The sequence below is a fragment of the Suricata suricatta genome, chromosome 2 (genome assembly GCF_006229205.1).
Source record: "Suricata suricatta isolate VVHF042 chromosome 2, meerkat_22Aug2017_6uvM2_HiC, whole genome shotgun sequence".
Taxonomy (NCBI): Eukaryota; Metazoa; Chordata; class Mammalia; order Carnivora; family Herpestidae; genus Suricata; species Suricata suricatta.
Genome location: NC_043701.1, coordinates 65,202,913 through 65,221,498, shown reverse-complemented (window position 1 = coordinate 65,221,498; position 18,586 = coordinate 65,202,913). Strand labels below are relative to the sequence as shown.

At 39.1% G+C, this 18,586-nt stretch overlaps 1 protein-coding gene across 1 annotated transcript in view; it reads left to right on the top strand.

The window, feature by feature from the left end:
• Window positions 1-18,586, top strand: part of GSAP (gamma-secretase activating protein) — an 80,114-nt gene that overhangs the window by 18,433 nt on the left and 43,095 nt on the right. The window contains exons 6-12 of the mRNA XM_029918810.1: window positions 3,472-3,560; window positions 7,520-7,589; window positions 8,754-8,803; window positions 13,227-13,331; window positions 13,578-13,637; window positions 14,597-14,640; window positions 16,311-16,396. Of these exons, the coding sequence (XP_029774670.1) occupies window positions 3,472-3,560; window positions 7,520-7,589; window positions 8,754-8,803; window positions 13,227-13,331; window positions 13,578-13,637; window positions 14,597-14,640; window positions 16,311-16,396 (504 nt within the window). The remainder of the gene's footprint in view (window positions 1-3,471; window positions 3,561-7,519; window positions 7,590-8,753; window positions 8,804-13,226; window positions 13,332-13,577; window positions 13,638-14,596; window positions 14,641-16,310; window positions 16,397-18,586) is intronic.

Here is an 18,586-nt window from a genome sequence, read left to right as displayed (position 1 = left end):
CCAGAGCTGCTTCAGAACCAGGCCCTACTGGACTTTACCAACCTTGTCTGTCTTTAAAGTTTGATGCACCTCTAGTGGGATTAAATGATCACATCTTTTAAAAATATTAGAATTTTTACAGCATGTATCTTCACCAGGTTCTTTTGTCCACTCTATCCTCCCCATGCTATGCATATCCCTATGGTTTTATTGTTTTTAATTTTTGTTCAGTTTACTTAAGCTACAAAGACAAAACAGTTCACCTATTTCTCCCATTGTCCACTCCCCACCTCTTGTAACTGCTAATTTGTTCTCTGTATCTATGGGCATGTTTCTTTTTCTCTCTTTCCAAGAGTCCACACCTAAGAGATACCATACGGTGTCTTTTTCTGACTGATTTCATTTAACACAACGCTCTCAAGGTCCACCCAAGTTGTCACTTTTGATCCTGCTGTCTCTACTTTCTGTGATGGCTACATCCTGCCTGGATCTGTCCTGCCCTTCGGTGATGCCCTCCTAGTCTCCTCTGAGATCTGCATTCTCTAACTTAAGACAACTTTAAGTACTTCATGGAAATACGGGATTTCATGACTGAAAGTGACTGTGGAAATCATCTGATTCAGTAGTTTTTGTGTTTTTAATAACAAGGCACTGAAGCCTAGGAAAGCTTCATCCTTTCTAGTTGATTCTAGAAGTGATGTCTCTAGAATCCTGATCCAGAGTGCATCGAGTCACACCATGAAAGTACATGGTGTATTATTGAGAGAAATTCCCTTTGCATGATTACTCTTACCATTATGCTGATTATATTAGTAAGTGTCTAGACTGTCCTAAAGAAGGGAAAAATGAGCATGGGAAGATGGTTTCTGTCCTTGAAAATCCTCATATTTTAAAGTCAAGTGAATTTAGTTGATAGCTGGTTGTCAAATGCACTGCCAAAAAATCCACATATGAGGTGGGTTTTTTTGCAACGAGAAGCTTCCCCTACATGTCTCATAAAAAGGTGTTTTTTTTGTTCCCCAAATTGGAATATATAGACTTTTAGGGCAAGAGATAAAATAGCCAAATGTCAACTTGTACTGCTTAATTTATTAATTTAGTAATACTAACTTAATATAATGTTAAATAACATAGTAAGGAAAAGTTTTTTTTCTCATTGTCACATTTCACAGAACATTTCTATTTTTCTTCTCAAGTATCATTGATACCAATGTTTTTCTTAAATTTTTTTAATGTTTGTTTATTTTTGAGTGAGGAAGAGACAGAGCATGAGCAAGGGAGGAGCAGAGGGAGATGGAGACACAGAATCTGAAGCAGGCTCCAGGCTCTGAGCTATCAGCACAGAGACCGATGCAGGGCTCGAACTCACAAACCATGAGCTCATGACCTGAGCCGAAGTCGGAAGCTTAACTGGCTGAGCCACCCAGGTGCCCCTATGTTTTTCTTATTCCCAGAACCCTTTTTTTTTTTTTTTTTTTGAGTGATCATGCAGATTCCCAAAGCTCCTGACCTTTACCTCTGTCCCAGTTAGTAGAAGTAGTTCTTATGAACTGGTCTATGATTGTGTCACTGAGATTTTTATGGGTTTAAAAAAATTTTTTTTTAAATATTTATTTATTCTTGAGCAAGAGAGAGATTGCAAGCAGGAGAGGGGCAGAAAGAGAGGGAGGCACTGAATCTGAAGCATGCTCCAGGCTCTGTGCTGGGGCTTTAACCCACAAGCGACGAGATCATGACCTGAGCTGAAGTTGGATGCCCAACCAACTGAGCCAGTGTCACTGGGATTTTTATCCCAAGCTATAAGTACCATTGACCAAACAATATTTTATTTTCATTTGTTCTGTCCTTGTATATTTTGGATCCCACATAACTCATTGTCTTGCTTTTTCTTTTTTTAAAAAAATTTTTTTAATGTTTTATTTATTTTTGAGAGAGAGAGAGACAGCATGAGCAGGGGAGGGTCAGAGAGAGTGGGAGACACAGAATCTGAAGCAGGCTCCAGGCTCTGAGCTAGCTGTCAGCACAGAGCCCTACACGGGGCCTAAACCCATGAACTATGAGATCATGACCTGAGCCAAAATCAGACGCTCAACCAACTGAGCCACCCAGGAGCCCCCCGTTGTCTTGCTTTTTCAGTAATCTTTTAAAGGCATGTTTACAGAGATAACCAGTCCTTACAATTGTGAGGCCATATCCCAGGAATTGTTTTACATTCTTTGCCTTAAAAAATATATGTTTACTTATTTATTTTTGAAAGAGAGAAAGAGAGAGAAAGAAACAGAGAGCAAGAGTGGAAGTGGGAGAGGGGCAGGGAGAGAGAGGGTGAGAAACAATCTTAAACTTTTTTTAATGCTTTATTTATTTTTGATACAGAGAGAGACAGAGCATGAGAGGGGGAGGGCAGAGAGAGAAGGAGACACAGATGTGGAAGCAGGCTCCAGGCTCTGAGGTGTCAGCACAGAGCCTGACATGGGGCTTGAACCCACGAACATGAGATCTGACTGAGCTGAAGTTGGAGGCTTAACCCACTGAGCCACCCAGGTGCCCCGAGAAACAATCTTAAACAGGCCCCAGGCTTTCAGTGCAGAGCCCAACATGGGGCTCAATCCCCAGGAACCATGAGATCATGACCTGAGCTGAAATCAAGAGTCAGATGCTTAACCTAACCGACTGAACTACCTAGGATCCCTACCTGGGTTTTTTGTTGTTCTTGTCGTTTCTATTGTTATTGTTTTTTAAGCAGTGCTGTCAGGTTAGTTTCTTAAGTAGTGAAAGCTAGCATTGACTCAATTCCAGATTGCTGTGCTGTGTCCACATTGCATATTATTTTTCAAAACAAAGTCATGGGAAAAAGCATCAGTGAGTAGTCTTTATAAGAACTTAGCTATAAGACAACTCCTTCTTCTCTGAGGTTTAATCTTAGGGGAGGGGAACTTTTGGCCTAAATGTGGATATCTGCAGTAATCCCATTCTAGCTTGTGTCCAAGGACTTCCTTTTAAATTATTATCTTTTAGGACATTTGCTGCAATGTGACACTGAGGAAGTAAGTGAGTCTTTATCAGGGCAGTTCCGTCACGCTTCCCAAGGGAAGCCAAGCCTCTGACCTCTTAACAGGCACTCTCAACTGTAACATGTTCATGCTTCAGAAATATCTGCGTTGTCGCACACAGGGTGCTGCAGAACTGGAGGGACAGACAATTGAGTTGTGTTTGCTTAGACTTAGAAACTCAGGGGCCTATGAAGCTATGCTATGTGGCTGAGGGATGGGCAGGAACTTGTTCCTCACTCCATGCGTATTGCTTTCTCCTTCATGAGGTTTTCTTTATCTGTTGTGGGTTTTAAGAGCTGTCAAAGTAAATTTTAAGAAAATTGCTTTCCTGTTGGAATTGCTAACAACAGGTAACGTGTTTACATTTCAGAGTTCAGACTTACATGGAAGATCATGAATGACATTCTCATCTTCATTACTAAAAGCCTCCTTTGCTTTGTAGGATCAAAGTGTTTAACTTTGTTGGTTGAAATCCACCCTGTTAACAATGTGAAGGTTCTAAAAGCAGTGGATAGCTACATTTGGGTGCAGGTAAGCGAGCATGTTCCTTTATCACTCATCTCATTAATCAGAAGGCGTGAAACCTAGAGGCAGTGGTGCTTACAAAGTGTTTTCACACCCATTATCACATTTAATCCTCAAAGCCATCTGGTAGATGGGTATGGTTGGAATTATCAGCTCACCTTTTGCAAACACGGAAATAAAATTCAGACCTAGTCCCTCTGTCTCTGTCATGTCATGGTTTGTTATATTTTTACGTGATAAAATACTATCAAAACACATTTAAGATAAGTTTAAAAAATAGTGTATTTCATGTATTCATATAGTTGACAGAGTAAATATGATTAAATGATTTAATCATTGAATTTGTCAACTCCATGAAATAGTATAGAAACACTGTATGAGGAGCATGGGTGAACCAGATCTAGTCAATCTTCATCATCAGCACATTATGAATTTGTAAATTGTCCTGCTCACTAGAACCTGTTTGTAACACCAAAGTCAGTGCCCATGGTGCTGTCACAGTGGTGAAAAATTTGTCAGCTGAGGTTGAACGAGGTGACACTGCCTTCCTGATTGAATTTTTACTCTATAAATGAATGTCATTTTTACGATCTGTTTAGCATCATGAGTTTCACATTTTGGGGCTTTTTGTTGGTGATTTCATTGTTTCAAATGTCTTCCACATGTAGTACTGAAGTGCTGGCTACTGTTCCTAAACTCAGGAAGGCTGCCATCTGGTTTATAGAGAGAATATGTGGCTTAGATTAGCTTCATTAAGGCATGAGCACTGTTGACCATGAGTTCTGTGCTAATGGATCAATATATATTAAGTAAGATGTCGTTTATAAAAATAGGAATGCACACGAAACAAAATTGTGTATTAATTGGCTGACAGAAATGTTGCGACCAGGCAGGAGCCTGTCCTTGTATTTCCCCTTGGGGTAATGGCTCAGCATTCAGCAGACGATGTTTATGGTGACTCCATAGGACCTAACTGCCATGGATGTTCGTGAGCTGCACAAGTTCATGCAGTGCTGTAGCATGACTTCCTCTTGCAACCTAACCGTCTGCTTCTCGTTCCTCCCACCTACTCCCAGCCTTGAGCTGAGGGGTCTCCCTGTGGCAGCATGCCAGGAGGGGCCTCTCTCCTATCCACCCCTCTCCCAGGTCCTTCCCTGGGGGCCACTGCCTGCTGCCAGCTCCTAGCTTATTCCCCCTCCCTCAGGAAGCTGCTGTGTTTACACTGTCCTCGGTACAGGGGTGACTATGGGACAGACCACACTTCCCTTTTCTGGCCTGTTCTTTTGGCTTCCTTAGCATCTCCACCCAGGGATGAGTAGGCAATGGAGACATTATTGAAGGATTAGGGCAGCTAAAGGGAATTAGAGCACATGAGGGAAAAGGGTTTTTATAAGTATGTATAGTTGCACAGCATTGTGAATATATTAACTAGTGAATTGTATACTTTAAAATAGTTAAAAATGTGATTTTTGTTATGCAAATTTTATCTTAATTAAAAGCAAGTAATAGTACATGATGCATGACTGCATCCATTAGGCCAAAGGGAAAATTCCTACCCAAATGAGGTAAAACTTGAACTTGTCTTGTGGACCCATCTCTGTGCCTAGCCCTGCTCCCTACTCCTCATTCCTATTCTTCTGGAGGAAGAAAATCATCCAAACCTCCATCCAGGGCAAACTCCCACCTCTCTTTCTCCCTCCCTCTCCCTGTCAGAGAAATGCCATTCATTGTCTACTAAGTTTGATCTTGGCCTGAAATCTGCCTCGCTTTTCTTACCAAAACATTCATAGTGATCTCTGGTAGTGTATTTCCCCAAGTCTATATATGCAGCCTTGACCTCCTTCACAGAGAAGCTTCAGCAGAACAGTAGTGGGTAGAGTTTGGATCCCAAGCTGGTATGTTTTGAGAATTGCCTACTGGCATGACCTGCATCTTCCACATAGTTCCAGAACCCACCTGTAGTGCATACCTTCCAAGTGAATATTAATAATCAGAGTCTAGCTCCATATCTGTGAAGGTAAATATTTTCCTAATATGATTTAATCTATATAGATTTCTACTCACACTGCAGAACAAAACAAAACCAAAAAAACCTTGCATGCTTTTATAGGTGTGTGTCTAAAACCTGTTTGTCTATTTTTATTTTTGAGTGCAAGCACAGGTGCAAGCAGGGGAGGGGCAGAGGAAGAGGGAGAGAGAGAAACTCAAGCAGGCTCCACGCCCAGCACAGAGCCCAACACGAGACTCAATCTCAGACTGTGAGGTCATGACCTGAGCTGAAATCCAGAAGCAGACATTCAACTGATCAAGCCCCCCAGGTGCCTCTGAAGTCCGTTTATATTATCATTTCTAGGCCTTGCTCTAAGGCTGCCTCATAATACAAAGGAAAACCACCACCACCTAAATGGAACTTTTAGAATCATGTTCTCAGTTAATTGCCAGACAAACACCAGGCAAAGATTTAGGACCTGTCAGGTCACAGTCCTAGGCAAACATGCCTTGGCCACTTCTGTAGCCTTCTGCAGGAACATTTCCTTATTTTGAGGCACTGAGTGTTGGCTCTTCCAGTATCTTTATGGTGTCATTCAGCTTTGTTTCTCTTCAACCCCAGTACACACAGTTTCCTGTTGGATGTGCAGTTTCACACATCAGGACTTAGTAAGTTCTATGTTATTTTCATAGCTGATTTCTGCACTGCTATCTATTTTATAATTTTGAAGTTTTTGCCACAAAGAATGGTGTATCATTATTGTTTTGTTTTTCAATTCTAAAAGGGAAACTTGACTACAGACAATTTAAAAAATTGCCAGTTCTTAGGGGCACCTGGGTGACTCAGTTAAGCGTCCAACTTTGGCTCAGGTCATGATCTCACAGTTGGTGAGTTCCAGCCCCACATCGGTCTCTGAGCTGACAGCTCAAAGCCTGGAGCCTGCTTCAGATTCTGTGCCTTCTCTCTCTCTGACCCTTCCCTGCTTGTGCTTTCTCTCTCAAAAGTAAATAAATAAACTTAAAAAATTTTTGCCAGTTCTATTTTCATTTTGTCATCCTGAAAACTTAGGTAATACAGTTTGTCAAAAAATTTCCTAGTCTTTAGAAAGGCTGCCCATTATAAAATAGGGACATAAAAAGATTGTTCTTTCATTACGCTTTGAAGTCTGGAGGGACACAACAAAATTCACGGGTAGATCTTATCTAGTAAGCTGCTTTTCATGTTACAAAATGAAACTGCTGATTTATAGTCACTCTTTTGATGATGAAAGAATGAAGTCACTGGAATCATCCTATGACCCCTTTTCCTCATTATCACCGCTGATGACATCAGGCTGTTTCTGGCTGGCTGCTTTGTCCTGGGGGCTGACCTATAGGGGAGAGCACAGAGAAGGAGTGGGGTGGATGGAGCCTTTTCTTCCCAGCGGCAGTCATCCGATTATTTGAGGCTTGTAAATCCTCCACCACATACCACATTGTGACTCACTGTTCTGTCTTGGGAAGTCCCGCATTACGTTATGCTTTGTCTCTTGGATGTGGGACTTTGGAAGTTGTAGGAGAGCATACGTTTACTTGGTCGTCAAATTAAATACTAGGCTTAACTGTACAACAGATGTATTGATCCCTTTTTTGTGCATGCAAAACAGAACTTTCTTTACAGATGTTGTTTATATTGTTTCTGATTGGCTTCAGAATCACATTCCAGAATAGGAAGCACCATCTCTAAAAATAAGCTTATACTTTAGTCTTACTCTTTAAATGAATTATGTTGGACCTGCCATCAATTTCCCCCTGGAAAACTGAGCTTCTCAAAGTGTTTCTTTTTCCTCCTTGCTTCCATCCCTAATGTGTCTGTAAATGATTGTCTGGGTCCCAGTACCTTCTAGGGTATGTAGTGTATAGTGATCAAACATTTAGAATATTTGTGTAAGCAAAGTAGTCATTGCTTATGATTTTGATTCATTCCCTTTTTATAGTTTCTCTACCCCAATGTGGAAAGTCACCCTCTTCCAGAGAACCATCTGTTGCTGATTTCAGAAGAGAAATGTAAGTGTATCTTTAGGTGGTATATACAAACTTAATGAAGGGCACATCTCCTAGTGAAATATGGAACTTGACTGAATCTTCTAGATGTTCACTCACCAGCCCTGAAAGTCCAATTGACCTTTGATGTTCATTTCAGATCTAACATTCCTATGGAAAGGCTTTTTCTCCCCCCTCCCCACTTGTCCCATTAGGCTCTGCTCTGTGTCCCCATCCTAGGAACGTTGGGCTCCTACATGCATGGATTTCCATGTTTGTCACATGGTAGAGTGTAGAAGAGTTGTGGAGGTCATTTTTACCTTCTTTAGTTCATCTTTCTTTAGGATGTCTGTCACCTTGGATGGAGAAAGGGGATGGTATTAGAAGCCAGAAGAATTTGAGGACACATACTTAGTCAGATTCAGGTAGAGGCAAAATAAGATTGGTACACCCTCTAATGAAGTTCTCACTTTGGGTGGGGAGGGTGGCAGAGAAAGGGTAAGATCCACTGGTGGATCTTACCTAGGAAGCTGTCTTTCATGTTATAAAGTGAAACCACTGATTGATAATGGGAAGGACAGGTCTGAGGATGTTAAGTTCATCTTCAGTTTCTGTGCTCTTGACCAATTATCTGTCTCCCATTTTGTAACTAGTCTGGCAGAAGGTTAAGTATGGCTGAATCTAGATTGCTTCTTGAGAGAAAAGGACCATCCACAAATCCACCTAAATTGCTGAGACTGCTCTTATTGTGAAATCGATACCAGTAAAAATGCCCCCCAATATCTTGTATAATGAGGTTTCTCCTCAATATTTTCATATGATAGTTTTCACATGGTATTTGGAGATTTGAGATAAACCCTGCCCCAGAGGAACCCCTGTTAGCTCCAGATAAGACTGGTAGTGCAGGGCAGGCCAACATTTAAGGGAACCCAGGGGAGTGGAAGGGTTAAATGTCTCGAGGAGCAGAGTAAATGCTAGATTTGCCATAGACTGTGGAGGGAGGCTGGAGAAAGGTGGGTCTTGTTTTGCACTTGTATTACGAAATTGCTGTCTGTGATAATATTTTTTCAGCCAGTTGATTAATCTGCATTGCATGTATAAGTAAACATTCACCACTGGTAGGTGTAAAAAAGTGCTCATGATTTTCATGAAGGTTAAACTGTCTTTCTATTGTTTCTCTTTTTAAAGATATTGAAAAGTTTCATATCCAAGCCATCCAAGAAGATGGAAATAGAGTGGTAAATATTTGAAATTTTTTTTGCTTCAGAGTTTTTTCCCACAGAGTGATATTTCTAGGCTGTTATGGGTAGAGTAATGTTATAGACACAAACCATTTCCTTTAATTGACCTCTTTCAAATTACAGACTTAACTGTTGTAACATGTGAAATAATGTGAGATCTATGAACGAGTTAATTATCTCCTTTATCTTGACCTTACTGTCCAGTCTCAGTCTCCTGAGATAACTCGTGACAGCCTTGTGTGAGTCTTCCCACACTTTTACCTTGCCCATACAAACGTACACATATACAGGAATTTCGTTGAAAATAGAATTGTAATATATATAATTAATTTGCCATTTTTGTTTTTGCTTTGTACTTAGTATTTCAGGGCTATCCCTGTAGATTTTTAACTAGAAATGTAACTTTTTATACATACATAGAATAAATGGGATCATAACATATATGCTGGAGAATTATATAGTTAAATTTTCTTTCCTTCCTTTTTTTTTTTTTGCTTGTATGCTACTTCTCCCTTGTGTTTTCATCTCTAACTTTTGTCTGAAGCCTATTATGTATCCTTTTATGCTGTTCTTCATATGTGCATATGTCTCAGTCCCACCCCTGACACACCCAGGGGTTTGTTTACTGTTCACTCTTTCCTCCTACAACTTTGTGGCATTACCTACAAGTCAGCCTGAATACATCAATTCATTCTTTTTAGAAGCACATAATAGTCCCTGGCATGGATGTACGCAACTTCAATCATTCTCCCATGGATGGGCACTCCTTGATTGCCACTTTAAAAAAATGTACATGTATCGTACACATATTTCTTTGGGCTAAATCCCCAGGGAGGGATAAATGGTTGATGGCTGTATGCATTTATTATATTTCAACAGATTTTGCTAGATTGCGTTCTAAAACATCTTATAGCAATTCACAGTTGTAAGTTATTTTATTTATGCTTATTTATTTTTTTTAATTTTTATTTTTTTGAATATAATACAATTTATTTTTTTAACATATGCAATTATTTTCCATCATTTACAATACAGTAGTTACAATTACACTCCAAACATAAAAGCAAAGTAAAAAATCAAAACCCCAACTTCACCAAGGATGTAAAAGACCTATATGATGAAAACTATAGAAAACTTATGAAAGAGATTGAAGAAGACACCAAGAAATGGAAAAACGTTCCCTGTTCATGGATCGGAAGAATAAACACTGTGAAAATGTCATTACTACCCAAAGCAATCTACACATTCAATGCAATCCCCATCAAAATTGCACCAGCATTCTTCTCAAAGCTAGAACAAACTATCCTCAAATTCGTATGGAACCACAAAAGACCCCGAATAGCCAAAGCTATATTGAAGAAGAAAACCAAAACGGGAGGCATCACAATCCCAGACTTTAGCCTCTACTACAAAGCTGTTATCATCAAGACAGTATGGTATTGGCACAAAAACAGACACATAGACCACAATTGTAAGTTGTATAAGCAAGGTGTAAGAGAATGCTTTCTCTTTTCCCATACCGATTAGAGGCACATTTGCCTTTTATTTATTATTTTTATTTTTTTAAGTTTATTTTTTTGAGAGAGAGTGCAAGCAGGGGAGGGGCAGAGCGAGAGAGAAAAAGAGTGAATCCCAAGCAGGCTCCATGCTGATAGGGCAGAGCCTGACAGAGGGCCTGATTGCATGAACCAGGAGTTCTTGACCTTGTCTGAAATCAAGATCAGATGCTTAACCAACTGAGCCACCCAGGTGCACCTGCATTTGCCTTTTAAAAAAATTTCCAGGGGCACCTGGATGGCTCAGTTGGTTGAGCATCGGACTTCAGCTCAGGTCATGATCTCATGGTTCGTGAGTTCGAACCCCACATCAGGCTTGCTGCTGTCAGCCAGTCAGTGCAGAGCCCACTTCAGATCTTCTGTCCCTCTCTCTCTGCGACTCCCCTGCTTGCACTGTCTTAAATAAAGATTAAAAAAAATTCTTTCCAATTTGATGGGTTTAAGTTGATATCATTATTATTTTAGTTTGTATTCCCTTTAATGTTATTGGCTATGTGAATTTATTTTTCTGAAAATTGCCTAATTATATCCTTGTCTATTTTTCTATTGTGTTGTCTTTTTCTTGACAATTTATGTAATATCATAATATGTTATTGGTATTAAAAATTATTTCCTTCAATATTTAAATAGTCTGCATCAAAATAATCTTCTCCAAAGATTTTAATTTTAAAGTTACATGAACAACATTAAAATAAAAAATGTCATTTATTAATTAATATATCTATGATTGAAACCTCAACCCAAGAGGCCCAGTTGGAAAATGACTAGAAAGGGTGTGTGTGGTTGGAGCTCTGGGCCACCAGTGGCACTGATGGCAGGGCACAGACCAGGCTAGTGGTCAGAAAAGAGGCCAGAGAGGAAAGGTGAAGGTAGAATCCCAAAGCCAGCAATGTGAATTTGGAGGAGAGCATCCTCTAGGATTTCCAGGTCAGTGAAATGAGCAAGACTGGAAGTGGGTATAGACAGAGGACCGGCTGGTTAGAAGAGGGGCTGGGCACCACGAGAGGTGCTGCGGAGGGAGGGCATCTGTCAGTAGCCAACACAGCGCAGCCTCAGCACTCCATCCTTGCATGCCCTTCTGGGAAACCTCACTGCCCTTATTCTTTAAAGGCTTACATGACACAGTCTTAAGGCAGTGTGTGGTTCCCTGCATTCATCACAACATCCTGCAATAGGAAGGCAGTGTTTATAATAACTGCATATTTACAGAAAATATAACCAAGGCTCACAGAGGTGATGTAACTTCAGAGAGGGGCAAAATTGAGATGTGAACCTGGGATGCCACGCTCTAATGATTATATTCTTGTCAGTATATTCCTTTATCTGCGAGCCCCCAAATCTCTCCTAGTTTAGAATAGAAAAGTGGGAACAAGATGGATTCCCCAAAGTTAAGAATCTTGTTGAGAATATAAAGGTGTTGCAGAGGAGTACATACTCATTGGGCTAGACTTATAGGATTAGTTAAATGTTAACTGTAATAGAAATATGCCAAAGTATGAGGATGTGGAGAAAGAGGAACTGTCTTGCACTGTTAGTAGAAATGCAAACTGGGGCAGCCACTCTGAAAACAGTGTGGAAGTTCCTCAAAAAGTTAAAAATGGAATTACCCTATCACCCCGCAATTGCACTACCAGGAATTTGTCCAAAGGACACAGGAGTGCTGGTTCAAAGGGGAACATGCACCCCAATGTTTATAGCAGTGCTATCAACAATAGCCAAATTATGGAAAGAGCCCAGATTTATGTATACATACATACACCACATCTTCTTAGTCCATTCATCAGTTGAGATATATTTACATACACACACACACACACACACACACACACACACACACACACACACTGGAATACAATTCAGCAATGAAAAAGAGTGAAATCTTGCCATTTGAAACAATGTGGATGGAACTGGAGGGTATTATGCTAAGCAAAATAAGTCAGAGAGATAGCTATCACATGATTTCACTCATATATGGAATTTGAGAAACTTAACAAGGGAAGGTAGGAAAAATAAGATAAAAAGAGAGCAGGAGGCAAACCGTAAGAGATGCTTAAATATAGAGAACAAACTGAAGGTTGATGGGAATGGGAAAAACGGGTGATGGGCATTAAGGAGGGCTCTTGTTGGGATGAGCACTGGGTGTTAAAGTGATAAATCACTGGATTCTATGGCATGTTAACCAACTTGAAAATTAAAAGTTTAAAAAAAAAAGCTATGTATGCCAGAGTCCCATAGGAATACAGAGGTGGTGAGCTTTGTCTTGGTCTTGGAGGGAGGAAAGGGAGAACTTTGTTCAGGAGGCAATGCCTAAGTTAGGCCTTGAAGGATGGGCAGTATCACCATACTCATTGTGGAAGAGATAAAGGTAAGAAGCATGACATGAATAGTTTATGGATTCATGAACTACGAGTTTTGGGATCATTGCCCAATACTCCGCACCCCCAAGCCTGAAATTTTCCCTTGGCATCACAGCTGCTGCCTTTGGTAGTAAAGTCCTTTTGTCCGCATATACTTGAGTGGATTAGACACAGAACGGGAAGCTCTGAATCTTCTATTAGCCTAGGTATTGATTTGTGGTTGGTGTGGCCTTGCCTTCAACAGCCCCGGCCTGTCTGACAAACCAGGGACAAGAATACTATTTTTTATTATTGAGTGTTTGGGAAGAGCAAGTAATGAAATAATGCCTTAAATCTTTTCTGGAAAGACTTTCCATGTGTATGTGTTGCGGGTAGGGAACTGCTAAAAATAATCCGTGGAAAGATTTGTATGTATTATAAAGATAGAATATGCAGAATAATAATGAAATCCAGATATAATCCCCTTTAAAACAGTTACTTATGTCTAAAATCTCTTTGCCTCTTTAGGTAATTAAGGACTCTGGTCATCTCCCGAGAGAGAGAGTAGCTGAGGAGTTTGTTTGGGCTCAATGGGATATGTCGGAGCAGAGATTATACTACATTGACCTAAAGGTAAAAACAAGTCCACTGGCCTCCTTTACAGGAACAGTTTAATTTTGATGTTATCATTGTTATACTTATAACATTTTCATTGATGGGGATGTGAACAAAGGTATATTAAAGATGTGAAAATGTTTTCATTACTGTTTGCTTCTTGGTTACTTTCTTTTCCCTCTCCCTCTCTCTTTTTCTTTTTTATTAGTGTTTCATTGGTTTTTTTAAATTGTAATTTGTCATTTATTCTGTTTTCTCTTCTAGAAATCAAGGAGTATTTTAAAATGCATCCAGTTTTCTGCTAATGAGAAGTTTAACTTAATGGTAAGTCCAGGGAATGATTGGGGCTATAGGAAATTTTATAACACATGGCCTCCTTTTAAAGAGAGCTGTTATCAGAAAGAGCGTCTCAGCCTTCTTGTTGTGTCAGTCACGTGCATGAGCAAGTAGCATATCTTAAGCCTTCGACTCTATAATAAATACAATTAGCATAGGTGATTAGAAGAGCACATAGGAGATTTCTGTGAACTGAATGTCTCTTATTAAAGAGATAAATGTATGAGTGAGGACTAGAAGAAGGTAAAAGTTACGATCTGTAGTAGATAGCTCTAAGTGCTTACAAGTCATTTGACCCAAAAAGATTTGTGAGGCTAGTGGATTTGAGTGTGGGATAAAACGTCAATGAGAGTGTATAGTCTGATTAGTAAAAATCTAGCATCACTCTTGGCAAAGCCATTTGGAATACTAGTCAAGTAATGAGGGATCATAAGCATCTTTTACCTGCGTTGGTTAGCATGTTATCCTTCTTCACTAAGATTAATATTGGTGTCTAATATAGATTGATATCATACCATTACAATTTCATTTACTCCTTCTGCCTTTTCTTTTTTAACTCATGCATTCTCTTTCTAAAGATACCCAGTCTTTCCCTCTGTACTTGATCATCTCTGTCTTATAAAAGTGTACCCCTACTGACGGGTTTATTATATAACCCATTTATGATACTCAAATCCGAGGCAAAGTTTGCCAAGTATTAGCGCTTTAAGAAATAAATATACACCAAGCTTTTGATTATATGTAAACTCCAGAGTATTCCCAATGGAATCCCTGTGCTGTGGATTTGGGAGATAACCTCTAAAGATAATGATGGTTAAGTAAATAGGTTCCTCCTCAGTAGGCAAGCACAGCATTGTCAGACTTGCCCTGGGCTTCAGAACTATCAACACTTAATGTCGTTCTTTGGTTTATTTTCTCATGATTTTTTTCTCATGATTTTTTGACAGTTTGAAGCACCCTTGGATATAACATTAAGTGACTCAGGATTTAAGTAAGTTATTCGTAGATTACTGCTAAACTTTTATAGACACGTATGGGCAGAATTATTGTATTTATACCTAATCTGTGGTATACAGGTGAAAGGACAATTCAGTATGTGTGTGTGTGTGTGTGTGTGTGTGTGTGTGTGTGTGTGTGTAATCTTTTAGATTTCTCTCCTCTATAGGGAATATAAGCAACTTTACATGAACACAGTGTTTTTCATGTAAAGTCAATCATATTGATTTTTGTAGCCATTTATTTCTGTAGGATGTTTCCATTTATTTTGATTTGTGAAGTCCTCTTCTCCCTGTGATTCAATAAAAGGATTTGATGAGTCAGAGAGGGCTGCATTTAGACTCCAACATCAAAACCCTTTTCTTCTTGCCATCAAAGAGGATTGTAGCTCAGTTTTATCTGTTTACTATTTGTCTGTTTTCCTTTTTACACAAAAGATGAGCTTTATTTCCCCCCAGACTATTTTACACATAGTAAAAACATGAACACTTTTGAAAAAATAGACAGAAGCCCACTAGCGCACGGAAGAGATGAAAGTTGTCTTGAATTAGACTATCGATAATCCTAAACCGTTCTGTATTTCAGTATTTTTATTTCATCACACATGAACACTCAGTTGTGTTTATTTTGAAACAGTATATGCAGTACTCTCATTAGAATAAGGTTATATCACTTTCAACTTCTTTTTATATACTTTTTTCTCTATTGCCAAGACCATGGCATTTCTGTATAGTGTTTTTTTTAATTAATTTTTTAATGTTTGTTTATTTCTGAGAGAGAGAAAGAGGCAGAGTATGAGCAGGGGAGAGGCAGAGAGAGAGGGAGACACAGAATCTGAAGCTGTCAACACAAAGCTCTATGCAGGGTTCCAACCCAGTGAGATCATGACCAGATCTGAAGTCAGAGACTTAACTGACTGAGCCACTCAAGTGCCCCATGCGTTTTTTTTTTTTTTTCAATTACTGTTTTATAGACGTTCAAACAAAAAGGCCCACATTATTTGCTTCAGTTTCTTAGGGACAAGTCTTTTCTTTGGTGGATGGGTATGTTATAGCAGTCACTATCCTTTATGAAGGAACTTTATTTTTTATTTAAAATAAATTCTTCCTATTACGGGTCTCTGAGTAGCTCTGTTAGCTAAGCATCAACTCTCTATTTCAGCTCAGGTCATGATATCACGGTTTATGGAATTGAGACCCACATTGGGCTCTACACTGACAGTGTGGAGACTGCTTGGGATTCTCTCTCTCCCTTCCTCCCTTCCTCTCTAAATAAATAAAGAAGCAAATAAATATAAAACAATTAAAAAATTCTTACTGAAGTGTAGTTGGCACACAATTGTTATATTACTTTCAAGTGCACAACATAGTCCATTATGCAATGCTCACTGCATTAAGAGGAAAGTATTTTTAAGTTTATTTTCAGAGAGAGAGAGAGAGAGAGAGAGAGCACGCAGAGGAGGGGCAGAGAAGAGAGGGAGAGAATCCCACACAGGTTCCACGCTGCCAGCTACAGAGCCTAACATGGGGCTCAGACTCACAAAGTGTGAGATCATGACCTGAGTTGAAACCAAGAGCCTGCTGCTTAACTGACTGAGCCCCCCAGGCACCCCAAGAGAACCAATTTTTAAAGGCATTCACAGCTTCTTATCTTTTATGTTTTTAGACTTGTAAACTTTGGATGTGATGATCTTCAAGACCAAGAGAACTTATCAAAACACCTGACCCTGTGCGTCTTTACCAACCATACAGGTAGAATCAGGATTATATTTATCAATGTAGTCGATCGTACTTGAGTTCTATACAAAATTTAGTCATTGTTTAGCTGTATGGATCCTTAAAATATAATAGAGCCACAATCTTACATAAGTGAGCCTCTGGATATTTGTATAGTATATCAAATTATCTTCACCACTCCAATTTTATACATCTGTTATCTGCATAAAGGAAGCCATAGTCAGCAGGGTTATTTTTTTGTACTTTTTAATAGAGGGGATGGATTCATATGTAATCAATCTACATTGTCTCACCTGATCCATCTTTTAACAAATGGCATACAATTATGAGGATGCTTTTTGTGCCAGGCTTACTAAGATATTTGGGCTCTAAACCTATGTACCGGGCTGCTTTAAGAGCATTCTAGAACTTACTGAGCTAACAATCAAAGCTTGATGTAAAGTTATTAGTGTTCTATAATCCTCTAAACAGTCAACTCTAATAACTAAATCTAACAGCCATTTTTAACACCCTAGCTTGGACAGTTACCACTGAGGTAAATAGCACTTGTAGTAGACTGTATTCCTTTAAAGCCAGATTGCATGGCACTCACTAAGCCGATGTTTAGGCAGACTTGCTGTATGTTAGGTATTGGAGAAACAATGACGAGAAAAACTGACCTAACTTCTATTAGTATGGATGTTACTGTTTGGCTTTTGGACATTAAAAAGTGCACATAGAGTACTGCAATAGAATCTTGATAAACTGTAGGAATTAGGAAGTAATGAGAGTGTATGATGGAAGGTGCTAATATCTTCAAATATGTTCTAGTTCAGCTAGTCTGTCCCTGTTGCTCTCACCCTCCAACGCATTCTGTCTTAGTCCTGAAAATTGCCCCCTTTCCCACCTTACTCTTTCATAATCTCTCCCAGACATTTTTTCTGTCCATCTCACGTCTCAGGTACGAAGTCCCTCCATAAATCAGTCTTGAGAGTTTAGGGAAGGCAGGGACGTTTTACTTGGCACTTGGAGGGTGTAAATGAGCTAAGAACAGTGTGACCGAAGTAGAGGGAGCAAGGGGGAGAGGTGGCTTCAGCCAGGTTACGTAGGACCTTGCAGACCAGGAAAGACTTCATATCTTTATCCTGAGTCTTAAAGTCATTAAAGGAATTTTTTTTCTTATTTTGACATTTTATTTTGAGAATGCTCAAGAATTAGAGAAAAGCTCAAGAACAGAATGTACATTCATGTACCTTTTACTTAATTGTATCATTTACAGCATTTGCTTGATCACTCTTCCCAAACATAGGTACCATTTTCTTTCTTTTGACTAAGCCATTGAAAAGTAAGTTTCAGACATCCTGACACTTTACCACCACATAATTCAGCATGTATCTCCTTATGTTAAGGACACTCTTTAACATAACCTCAGTTGCATTATCACTGAAAGAAATAAATTATACTAATCAGTAATAATTTCATATTCAATTTTCATAATTATTTTTAAAAAGTCCTGTATGTTTAGATTTCTATATATGTATGTGTGTGTGTTTATATATGTGTGTGTATGTATAAAAATGAATATATGCGTGTGCATAACTTTTAAAATCAGGATCCCATCAAGATTCATGTGTTATATTTAGTTGTTATGTCTTTTAGTTTCTTTTAATGTAGACCACTTCCCTCTTCTCTGCCACGCCCCCACTTTTTTTGTTTTTTTTCCCCTCCCCCACAACATTGATATTTTGAAGAGTCCTGACCAGTTACCTTATGGAATATCCTGCATTCTGGATTTGTCTGTTTCCTTGTGGAAGTATTTAACTTCTTCCTCTGTCTTCCACATTCTTTGTACATTGTAGTTAGACTGAAAGGTATTATTACACATAAGTTAAAATTTTTTCATATGAATACTTGATGGGTGATATCGTGAAACTTACTCGCACCAGATCAGGAGGCCCGTAATGTCAATATGTCCTACTATTTGTGATGCTAAGTTTGCTCATTTGGTCACATGGTAACCACTGCCTGTCTCCCTTAAAAGGCACATTTTAATCTTTGAAGGAATAACCTGTGAGGGATTACTTTAGCATCATATGACTGTCCTAGTCCCAACAACTTTTTGCTTGGTGCCCCTTGATGCTCCATTACTGAAGTTTTGTGGGTTTTAAGTTTTTATTTATTTTGAGAGAGTGAGTGAGACAGACAGAGAAAGAGAGAGAGAGAGAG